Source organism: Neolamprologus brichardi, chromosome 17, assembly GCF_056152115.1.
Source record: "Neolamprologus brichardi isolate AB-2024 chromosome 17, ASM5615211v1, whole genome shotgun sequence".
Classification (NCBI taxonomy): domain Eukaryota; kingdom Metazoa; phylum Chordata; class Actinopteri; order Cichliformes; family Cichlidae; genus Neolamprologus; species Neolamprologus brichardi.
In genome coordinates, this window is record NC_142120.1 from 33,821,521 (window position 1) to 33,833,802 (window position 12,282).

A 12,282-nucleotide genomic window follows, 5' to 3' on the forward strand; every position below is an offset into this window, starting at 1 on the left:
AAGTGATCATTAGGACATGCAGCTGAATTAAAAATTATGTAAACAGATTTAGTTTAGCCCAGAAGAAGGTAAACAATTTATTTTAAAATTGACATCTTTTCTGTGATAACAAATCGATTATCACCAGTCAGTTAAAACTCACTGAAAAGTCCTGTGAACCTCTTCTGTGCACATGTGCCCAACAACATGACTTTTTGGGAGTAGGGGCAGGGTGACACCATATCTGCTATTACAGGAGTCTCCCATAGCCCTGAGGATTCTTTGAGTGCCATGTCTCCTACATTGTTAACCTGGGTATCAGCTGTTAAATGCTGGGCAGGTGGTGTACAGCAGGTCCACAGCTTTTCTATTATTATTTCTCTTAGGTTTTGGCACTTACTTGCATTTAACAGCTCACAGAAACAATTGACATGTGATCGGTTCAACATATCATTTGGGAATGGAAAACCTTATGAGGTTAACCAACAGGGAGCTATTCAGAGTAGTATTTACATAATGACAAATGACAACAACAGTCATCTCAAGGTAATGTATTGCATTGTAAGGTAAAGCTCCTACAATAATACAGACAAACCCCAACAATCAGATGGCCCCCTATGAGCAAGTAGTCCCTTTTATCAAGAAGAAACCTCCGGCAGAACCAAGCTCATGGAGCCATCTGCTCACGGGAAGAAGACAGGACAAAAGACATGCTGTGAAAGAAAGGCAGAGATTAATTACAACTAATGATTAAATGCAAAATAATGTACAAACACATAAAGGGGTGAGTGAAAAAAAAGTGATCAGTCCGTTAAAGGAAGCCCCCAGCAGCCTTAGCTCTGGGAGGGTTCAGGGTCACCTGATCCAACCCTAAATAGTCCTGAAGAGGGCTTTAAAACTTACCTATTACATTTCTAATAATACTTTCCAAATTCTGTAAAACCCAAATATTGAGCTACATTTTGTCACTTTTCACAATACACATGCAATTTGAGCCATGTTTAAAATATTATTGCAAATGGATAAACGGGAAATAACGGGAAGTATTAATGGAAAATTCTGGAAATACTTTGATGATCGTCTGATCGCCTTTTAACTGAAACAATAAAATCTAAAAGACTAGTCTACTTTTATTATTATTGTTATGATTGACTTTTATTGAGCTTCACTCACCTTCTGATAAATTAGGCTATAAAACAGTGGATTTGCAGAGTGTGTGGTGCTGATGCTGTCCTCTCTGCCTCTGCCGCACCTTCTCCCTCTCCTTCTCCTCCTTTTCCAGGGTGCCCTGTCTCCTCCTCTTGGCACCATCCACTCTCGCATCGTCGCTGTATTGGCTGCTGTTTTGTATTTCGTGTTTACTCGCAGGACGACCCCTCCCACGGTAACATGTAACCCGAGCTTCAGGTGTACAATTCTGCTCGGCACCTCTCCGTGGATTGCTCAGAGGGTTGAAAACGATGCGCTTTGTTGCGAAAAGCTCCAAGTTGCTTTTGAAAGACTCGTGAAACTGGACCCGGTCGCCCCCCAAAAGAGCGGGTCTGGATAACGGCACGATGATTTGAACGGGCAGCGATGTGGATGTAAAGGTGAGCTGGGTTTATGCTGTGCGTCTGCGTTTTGGTTCCTTCAAAGTCGCAAAAAAGCCGGTTAATATTGTTCTGCTGAGCCGTGTGTGGGGAAAAGAGCATGAAGGATAAATAACTGATTAACTCAGGCGAGCATTGTAGATGAATAAGTATGGCAATAATGTAGACCCACGGTCACGTTTCTATATTTTTAAACTATCTTTTTCAAGTTTTCTGTGCATTTAATATAGTTTTTGCAGTAATTTTTTAAGATTTGTAACTAAAAATCAGGTTTTTGTTTAAGTAAAATAAAATCTTATTTAGAAAATATATTTGTAAGGCTTGATTATGGATATACATTTAAACGTATATCCAAAGTAGCTAAATACATTTCTGTAACAAATAATAAATACAAAAATACAAGTGAACGGGATTATTTTCTTCACTTTTTTATTAACATGTCTGGGTTTTCAAATTGAAATTAGGTTTGCAAAAGGTGGCACAAGAGCCTGTAAACACAGAATGATTGGCACTGCAGCGTAAGAAATTATTTAAATGTTTGTTGATTATCACATTAATTTCTGTCAGTTGTTTAGTGATTGCTTGGCTGTCTCCTCTCTGAATTGACTTCATTTATTTTTTTTCTCCCGTGCCTCTCTGGTATTAATCCGCTCTTGCTTTACTGCTCATTTCTTTAAATTACCATTATGAGAGAAATTTATCAGGGAAAACAGCTGCTTATGGTGATTTGAAGAGTTGTGTATCCGAATTATTCAATGACTCTTGATTAACATAATAATTAATAATAGTTCTGACTTATTCTTGGTGTTTATATTATCTGGTACCTTGTTTTCTGAATGGATGAAAAAGTCTACATAGATTTACTGATGCATTTGTTAAAATTGAGGGGGCAAGTAGAAAATAACAATTGGAAAAAAACATATACTAATCTGTTTTCTTTATGTGTACAATGTGATACTAACCTGTAAACAGATGCATTATTACAAAAGATGTGGTCTTGTGAGCAGTGAAGTAAGCAGACTGTATTTGTATTGGTGGGGAATAGGGGAGGAGTGTTACTGCTGAGCACATATCAGGTTACACTTGTTCCACTCTTTACTACCAGTTGTCATGTATGGGTGATGCCAGCAGCAATCATTGTTGTATTCAAATGTGGATTATAAATTATTTTTAGAGTTGCATGCATGTCATGCCTTTACCTATTTTATCCATTTCCTTAAACAGTCTTACTGTGTGTTCCTCTTGTCATCTCGGTGCCTTTAAAAAAAAACTTTAAATATAAAACACTTTATTCTGATATCGTCATCTACTATGTGTATTTTTATTCTCAGGTAGTATAATGCATTAATTTCTATTGTCTTTCTCTTTCACCTTTCTTGTTTTGTCTCTTCAAGCTGTAGACTATCTGAGGATTATAAAACTGACATGTGTACACCTAATGAGACGGTAACCTGAGGTCCATCCTGAGGAAAAACCAGGATGCATTCCATTACCTTGGAGCTTTTAGGCAAGACCGATGTCAGGGGTTGCTGTAATCCCTCTGCTGCAGGAGTGCTGTTCCTGCTGTGTCTTGGCTTCCCTCCCTCTATGGCCGCTTGCCCACCTTCCTGCCTTTGTGCCAGTGATATAATTTCCTGCAGCGGATGCAATCTGTCTGTGGTGCCCTTTGATCTACCAGGTTATGCCACACGGTTGGACCTTAGCCACAACAGACTCACTGCCCTGCATGTGGGCTGGATTTCCCAACCGCTGCAACGGCTCGTTACGCTGATTCTCAGCAAAAATTTCATAAGAAGCATTGACGTGAACGCCTTCAATGTGACACCACATCTCCTCCACTTGGACCTCTCGTCCAATCAGCTGACAGTGCTGAACTCATCCATCTTCAGTGGGTTGAAAGAACTGAAGGAGTTGCTGTTGTTTGACAACCAGATTATTCAAATCGATCCGGGCGCCTTCAGGGACCTCTGCAACCTACAGAGGCTCTACCTCTCTACAAACAGGCTGTCAGTCTTCCCCCTAGTCATTTATGAAGAACCCGAGGGACCTCTAAATCTGACATTTCTAGACTTGTCATATAACAGACTGACTAAGGTGCCTGTCCAAAGCCTCCTGTACCTCACTCGCCAAAGAGGAATTTATTTGCAGGAAAACCCTTTAGTCTGTGACTGTGCGTTGCTTGCCTTGCTGGAGTATTGGATGTGGAAACAGTATCCCCCTCTACTGGATTTCAGAGGTGACTACCCATGTAAAAAAGGAGCAGAGTCAGGAGTTCGTTGTAAGGAGCATGAAATGTCAGATATGCCCCTTGAGACACAGATCTACCAAGTAGAGCCTGGTCAGTGGTTAAGAGTGCCATGCCCAGGGTTGACTTTGCCTGCTCAGGAGGGGCTTGTGGTGTTTTGGGTCACCCCTACAACGGTACTGAATTCCTCAAACAGTGATCTAAGTGCCCGCCTCGCAGTTCTTCCCAATGGCACCCTTGAAGTTCGAGAAGCGCTGACTGAAGATTCTGGAACATATGGGTGTGTCATACCCCGCGGACATAACTACAACCCCAGTCACTCTCTGGAGGTCACAGTGGTAGTTGGAAATTTAAGCATTACCTCCACCAGCGGTTCAGCGCATCGCAATAGTGCAGAAAATTTCAACACTGCATTTACCACACTGGCTTCTTGCGTGGTCAGCATCATATTGGTGCTCCTCTACCTCTACCTCACCCCCTGTCGGTGTCGGGATGGCCGCGGCGGAGACTCGAGAGGCTGCGGCGGACGAGCCATCACCCTGTGTTCAGACCCCAGAGATGTGGAGACAACACAGCAGCGGACAAATGGGAAGAAGGTGGTTTTCTTAGAGCCTCAGACCGAAGACTCTGACACTGGCTGCACCAAAATTGCAGCAGTTAACTTGAGTCATGTCACTTCTGAGGGCATTCTTAAAAATGGAAGTAGGACAGTGGGACAGCCCCTCACAGACCCCACTCACATGGCATAGCAAGAAAAAGAACCTTTTGCACATTTCTGTACAGCATGAACCCAAGTTTTTTTTTCTCGCTGTCTTTTTTCAGTACATCATGAAAAAATCCATTTGATGTGAGTACTGCACAGTGATTCTTGTGAAGTAGTTATGCACTGTGGGGTTTGGGTGTTTGGTCTAAAGCAGAAAATGCAATCCTTTTGTGGGCAGAATTTCAATTATGTCTCGACTGTAAGTGGTGTCTGTTTTTTTAATATTAAGAGTTCATATGGAAATTTCAGTGTTACCGCAGGAAATTGTTACAGCAAAGATCACAAAGATAGAAATGTGGGTGGGTTTTTTTATATTGGGCCGAGAGAAATATCCACACCTGATGTGATGAGCTGTTAGAGGCAGTGGCTGTTGGGTATTGTGCTTGCATTTTCAATGCATCATAACCATTCTTTTAGCATCTGTCTTGTACCGTGGGGCATATTGTCTTTGAAACATGCCAGTCATACTTGTGAATTTATCTTAATGTTGTTTAACAATGTTGTGCAGATGAATCTATGTCTGCCATTCACCTTTAAAATCTATATGAATCTGTAAAAATTTCTTCTTAGACTAAAATACACACAAAACCCATTGTTTTGCTATTGTTGCAGAAAAAAACACTTGATGAACTGTTACAGGGGTGGTTTACTTCAAGAAGAACACATTTCCAAAATACACCATGATGATATATAGTTGTTATTGTCATGGCTTTTGTAAATAAATGATGGATGTAGCTAAAAGTATGTCATTCGTAGATTTCTGGTCTGCCATTTTGGGGTGGGTGAAAAAAATCTATACGGCACAGAATCACGTGTATGTATTGATATAGGGACACCAAATATTGACATTTCCTTAAATGAATGAAAATCAATAAATATTGAATATATTAAATGTTCTGGGAATACTACTCTACCAACAAGAGGGCTCGTGTCCTTCAACACCATCCCAAGACAAAATTAGCCGAACAAACTTACAATAAATCCGTTCAACCAAAAAACCATCCAACATATAATTCTATAATTTCCAACTTGACTCCATTCAATTGAAGACTGAAAGCAAACTGACTCTGCATTATGGCAACATTTTCAGCAGGTTTTAGTGACATGTTTGTATGGTTGGCAATGAAATTTTGAAGCCAATAAAACAAAAAAACTGAAAAACAGACATGAGATAAATATCTTATTGGGTAAAACAGACATCGACAAAGTATAACTTTGAGGAGATAGCTTTTAGTTGGTGCCATTTTGACTGATTTCATTCTAAATTTTTTCTTTTTAAATTGAACATAATCAAACGTGGGGAAAGGGGTAGTGCTAACATTAGCAACAGCTATCTAGTATTATTTCGAAGATGTGCAATTCACTTTAAAATGAAATGCTAATTTTCTCTTGTAAAACACTGCCAGTGTAAAAATATACAGATGCTGATCAGGGCCAATGTGTATCGTGTAGCTCTCAAGTATGCCTTAAATTAGGTCTTCAGTAAAACAATAACAAAGACAGAAATTAGCCATGAAGACAGGAACTGTTAAAAACTGGGTTTTAATCTGTTTCTGCTGCAAAGTTTGATATTTTAACATATCTGTAGGGACGGACTCGCTGAACCAAGACGTTCTCACTCCCAAAGCGTAGCATATTACGTTATGTGACAAATCGTCGGTATGTTAAGTTTTTAGCCACCCAACACGTTCCTATGTTACGAGGTTACTTTTCGCGTTCCCATGGGACGCCTCAAAACGTGACAAATTGTCGATATGTTACGCGTCAGGAATGAAAATGCTCTGCCTGAACTGACTCTCAAGTAGCCATTTAAGAAACTGCAGTTTTTGGTTCTTTGCCTCATTTTTTAACCCTGTAAGGTTCAGAGAACTCTGTCTTTGAGATTTCTCCCTACATATCCAGAAGCGCCTTGAGGCGACTTTTGTTGTGATTTGGCGCAATATAAATAAAATTGAACTGAATTGAATATCCGATGTGGACTGGATTTTGTTTTTGGTAGCTCGAAGCATATAAGCAACACAGTTTGAGTTACAGTGACAGCATTGCTGGTCTCCTGAGATCCATCCACAGGGCTTTGTTGTGTCTTTTGACTCATTGTTTTGGTGTTACAATTTGCAGCTTTAGTTTTTTTGGTTGACATTTACCGCAGTTATTGATCGTGTGTCCAGCAATCCATATTATGTTTATAGCAACATGAATATTTAATAAATGTATATAAAAGGTAAAAAACTACCAATCAGGACATGTTAAACTTTTTTTCAAACAATTGATATTTTATATTCAGGATCCATTTGTTCACCACTGTTCCTAATTACCCACAAAAAAGAGAAAAAAAGAACATCCTATTTTTTTCTTTTTTCTTTTTTTTAAACAAAGTAATGAAATGAACGTTAAGTGAAAGTTTATCAAGTTAATCTTTCTACTAAGGCTAACTTTTGCGTCTTTTGTGATTACATATTCATTATTTTAACAGATCCAAGTTTGCAATAAAGTTGTTCCAATTTGCACATTTTTCAGAGAGATATAGAGATAACCACCTTTCACTTATAAGCTGCTGCTCTACACTGGTTAAAAGTGTGGTTGTATTACCACATTGCTGTCTGAAAAATAGTGTTAATTTATTTGAAATTATTACTTAGCAATAAAATTTACAGGCATATTCATGTGTCTATTGGCTTACTTGGGCTCAATCAATGTCCCCTGTTTTTCATCCGTTAAACTTTTGCAGGCAACAGGTCACTTGGGTTTAAAATCACTGAAACGAGTTGTTTAACACATTCTTGACACATGGCAGACCTAATGTTTATACTTGTGAGTGTGTACATCAGCACTGTGGATTTTAAATGGAACACTGAAGATGTGATTGAAGTGTAGACTTTGAGCTGTAATTCAAGGAGTTTTACCAAAACATTTTATTAATTAAGAAATAACAGCCATTTACAGAGGCTCAAAACTAATTGGAGGAACTACAATCATTTTAAATATAAGACTTGTTTTTAATACTTAGATGAAAATATTGTGCAGTCACCAAATCACCAAATGTTGTGTTTCCTCCCAAGGGATGCTCTGCCAGGCCTTTACTGCAGCTGCCTTCAATTGCTGTTTGCTTGTCTCTATCTTCTGTTTTGTATATAATAGCTGAAAAGCATGCTCCATTGTGTTGAGATCAGGTGATTAACGTGACCACTGAAGTGTATCCAATTTCTTGACAAACTCCTGTGTAGCTTTTGCACTGTGCTCTGGGTCATTCTCCATTTGCGAATCCTGAATTTGAGCAGAGAGTACAGCCATGTAAACCTCACAATTCATCAATAAACACCAGTAAAGTGGCTCCACTGACAGCAATACAGGCCCAAGGCATAACACTGCCTCCACCAGGTGGAACATAACAGATGGTGGTATGTTTCATACTCTCCATACTTTTCTTTTCTTTGGTTATTTTTGGTTTTATCAGTCCAAAGATTTTCTTGGCTCTTGTATATGTTTTCTGGCGCAGTCTAATCTGGCCTTCTTGTTCTTAGGTGTAACCACTGGTTTGCACCTTGTTATAACGTCTCAGGGTTTCCATTCAAGAAGTCATCTCCTGATTATAGACAGTGATATACCTACATCTTTGCGTACTTTCCTGACTTGGTTAGATGTTATGAAGTTGTTTTTTTCTCTTTTTTTCATTCAGGCCTTTTGGTGTTGGTGAGCTGCCCAGTGCATTCCTTCTTTTTAAGAAGATACCTGATTATTGATTGGCCATTTCAAATGTTTTTGCTATCCCTTGAAGAGATTTATTATGATTTTTCAGCCTAATAATGGACTCCTTCACTTGGATCAATATCTCAATATATTGATTGAGAGTTCAAATGAACAGCTACCAAATTCAAGTTCAACATTTGGAATTAACTCCAAATCTTTAATCTGCTTAATTTGTAATGAAATAAGCCATGCAACTCCTTGTCAGTCAATTGTCCATTTACTTTTAAGCATCCAAATATATGCACATGTTAAAATCCTTTAATTAAACCTGGAATTCTGCACTTCAGTTACTTTGTAATTGTTTGCTCTGGTAGTGATGTTCTTTGTGGATGTAGAGCGAAAAGAAAAGAAAAGAAAAGAAAAGAAAAGAAAAGAAAAGAAAAGAAAAGAAAAGAAAAAAAAGTGTCATTGTACAACTATTTATGGACTTGGCTGCATAAATAGCCACTACCTCATACTAAGTATGTGGCTGTTGAAATGCAAAATCAGCCTAATAATCGTTCAAGAGCTAGTGTCAGGGCTCTCACCATTTATACAAAAAAACTAATAATAATATTGATTACTTATAACCTTCCTCTCGCCCAAACACAGCTTGGATAGGATCCAGCCCCCCAATGACCCTGAAAAAGGATAAGCTGAAGCGAATGGATAGATGGATAATCACTTATATAAAATACCATCACACAGATATGACTAGAGGAATCAGACAAAATGTTTTGGTTGGTTGGTTTGGTTTCAGTTATGAAAACTACAGGAACTATATGTTGCCATGATTGAGCACCATATCAAAACACACTTCCCAAACGGAAGAAGTATTTTGGACCTGAACTAGAGTTCTGGTCCAAACACACTGACCCAGAGCTGGTGTGACTGGGTTGGCAGCCTGGACACCAACTCAACTTGATCTCAGTCCATCCTTTAAAAAAATGGACTTGGTCAGCCTCCACCTTGTTACACTGACCTGCAGCTAAACAGATTCACTGAGGAACTGATCCTTATTGGTTCAGACAGGAACAGAGTTTGGGCTCTGCAAAGAAGCACACGCCAGCTCGGATCACTGTCACAGACATCAGAAGGAAGTTTGCCAATTCAACCCCGAGCCTACTGTGACCCAAATTCCACAGACTGTGTTTGTTTCATTTTTATAGGTATGTGGACGTTTTTCAGTCTGTCAAGAAGGTTAAAGTTTGTTCAGGTACACACGTTAGCCTAGTGCTGTCTGCATATGAATTTTCTCTATTTTTTCAGTTTTATTGTGATTAAATGAAAAATATGTCGTCATTTAATTGTTAGTTGTGACTTTTGCTGAGTACATTGCCTAATTGTTAGTCTAAGCTTCAAATTGCTCTGCCTGCAGCATGTAGCTCAGCTGTGATTGGGTGCCTGTAACCATCACTACACAGCTGCAGTAGTGTTTACTGTCCAAAAGTCATTACATGGATATTCAAAAACAGGCAGGCTTAAAAAATACTTTACAAAGCTAGAATCACCAAGACAAAGGAAAAAGACAGCAAATCAGCAAAGTTGGTATGAAAACCTGATCCAGCATTAGCTGAGTCATCTCAAGTTTAGGACCTCGTACCAGTGGTCCATTTGTCCCAAAAGTCAGACATTGGTGCTGGGAGTAACATCACTTCTGAGTTTATCAAGTTCCAGCAGTAAAATCAGAATAACAAGAAAACAGGATTTGTTTTGCTCCTTAGCAACCTATAGCCATTCATGCAACTCTAGCAATACAGCACAGTGCTTGTTTTTTTGCGCATAATAACACAGCTGCAGCACATTCACGGGTAGAGCCTGGTCATTGCTCTGTGTATGGCTTATTTAACCAGTCACAAATATACAGCAGTGGCAGTACTGAATACAAGTTTTATAGTTTTACTGATGTTTACATGTACTGCAGCTGGTTTGGCTTTCCGAGTTGGAAGTCTGACTTGAGGCAGAACTTAGAAATTATGACTTTAAACACACCATAATTCTTTCTACCAGATTCATCCTGGTCTTTTCAATAAGATGATCCTGATAACAAGACCTTGTGCATATTTATCTAAATAAACACGCTCATCTATTCAGGTTCATAACATATTCTTTTGCAAAGACAGGGACACTGCTTTGGACTAACACATTTTCCTATTTTCTATAGAACCCATCCATAAGTGGTGTTATTTCAGTTTAGTCTGAATATATTTTAATTATGTTTTGTGTTCCTGCGAGTCCACTAGGTTCCACTCGGGTATGAGTAATGATAAATTTAAATGGAAAGATATATGTGTCTGTTTTTGTGACCATGCGGACTTGTCTGCAGAGAATTTATATTGCAGTGAATGAACCACACATGCACCCCAGATGGCCGACTACAGGAATAAATACTCATCTGTAGTGCCTATGTCTGTGTCTGCACTAGAGTATAGGCTAGGCTTTTGCATCATTATTTTTTCTTTAATTGGGTAATAAGAAATTTTAAGGTTTCACAAAAATGAAAAATGTTTGCTAAAGATAAAATCAGTTGAAGACAATGTGTCCAAGCAGGACCTCACTTCAGCTACAGTATTAGCTGAACCAAAACTTTGGCTCAATTGAGTTGAAGTGTTCTCCCTGTTCCATGAATGAAAGAGAGATTTATATGTTTCACTGTTACTTTGTCATGAGTACAAAGAGGCAGTTTGGGTGAAAAATAAAAAGTAGTGTTACATCAGAAGGATTTAGGGATGACCAATGACCTCTTAGTGAGTCAACAAATCGCCTTTTCAGAAATCCTCTTACAGTACAAGCGCTTTCTGTGGCTGCTAGGAAAGATAGAAAAACCTCTTTAAACCTTTTTTTTTTGTCTTTTGTGCTTTATTTTTTAAAAGACACTTGATGGCATCCAGCGTTAAATGCAGTAAGAAAGTAGGTAAGGATCTTTTATAGCAGTTTCATGATTTCTTAAGTGAGATACCAGTGGCAGCATGGTGGCACGGTGGTTAGCACTGTTGCCGCACAGCAAGAAGGTCCTGAGTTCAATTCCACCATCAGGCCGGGGTCTTTCTGTGTGGAGTTTGCATGTTCTCCCCGTGTTTGCGTGGGTTCCCTCCGGGTACTCTGGCTTCCTCCCACCGTCCAAAGACACGCAGCTTGTGGGCATAGGTTAATTGGATAATCCAAATTGTCACTAGGTGTGAATGTGCGAGTGAATGACAGTGCGAATGGTTGTCTGTCCCTGTGTGTTGGCCCTGCGACAGACTGGCGACCTGTCCAGGGTGTACTCCGCCTCTCGCCCTATGACAGCTGGGATAGGCTCCAGTGCCCCCCCCCCCCCCCCCCCCCGACCCTGAAAAGGATAAGCGGAAGCGAATGGATGGATGGATGGAGATACCAGTGGCAGTCGTTGAACTGGGGGCTTGGGTTGGAATAGAGATGGTAAATGGTCACTTCAATGAAACGTTGTGATAAGGTGTTATGATCTTGCATGACTGGATTTTGACTCTTCTAGATACAGGGCTATAATTTTTATAAATAAATGCATCTACACATTTATATCATGTACAGCTCACTGAACATCTTATTAGAAACACCATGCTAATAATGAGTTGAGTTTCCTTTTGCTCTGAATATAGCCCCAGTTCTTGGTTTATGGATTCCACAAGATTTTGGCAGAATCCCTTTTAGACGCAGCTCCACACTGCCATGACAGCAACACATCATTTCTGCAGATTTCTACTATCATTTCTGCCAGTTTCCATACCAACTGGGGAGACTTTTTCTTGCTGGGAGTAGCCATTAGAATTTAGCAAACATAAAGTAGTGCACGTGGTTAGCAACAATATTCAGATGGAGTGTGGCATCCACACCATGATTGATTGGTGCAAAGGAGTTGTTGTGCACCAGGGCAACATCACCACTAGCCTCACATTCATGTCCTTGTCTGACAGGAAAGAGTTGAGTTATTATTAGTCTATCAGCTTCAAATGGCCATCATC

At 39.5% G+C, this 12,282-nt stretch overlaps 1 protein-coding gene across 1 annotated transcript; it reads left to right on the forward strand.

The window, feature by feature from the left end:
- Window positions 1–1,237: 1,237 nt before the first annotated feature.
- On the forward strand, window positions 1,238–6,527 carry LOC102795827 (amphoterin-induced protein 2-like). Its single transcript, XM_006806458.3, has 2 exons — window positions 1,238–1,568; window positions 2,963–6,527. Exon 2 carries the CDS (start codon window positions 3,048–3,050, stop codon window positions 4,560–4,562), a length of 1,515 nt encoding a protein of 504 aa, XP_006806521.1. The 5' UTR covers window positions 1,238–1,568; window positions 2,963–3,047; the 3' UTR covers window positions 4,563–6,527.
- Window positions 6,528–12,282: the final 5,755 nt, after the last annotated feature.

Bases quoted from the DNA above. Each gene is read 5' to 3' on its own strand.
- LOC102795827 (XM_006806458.3), top strand. From the start codon at position 3,048: ATGCATTCCATTACCTTGGAGCTTTTAGGCAAGACCGATGTCAGGGGT.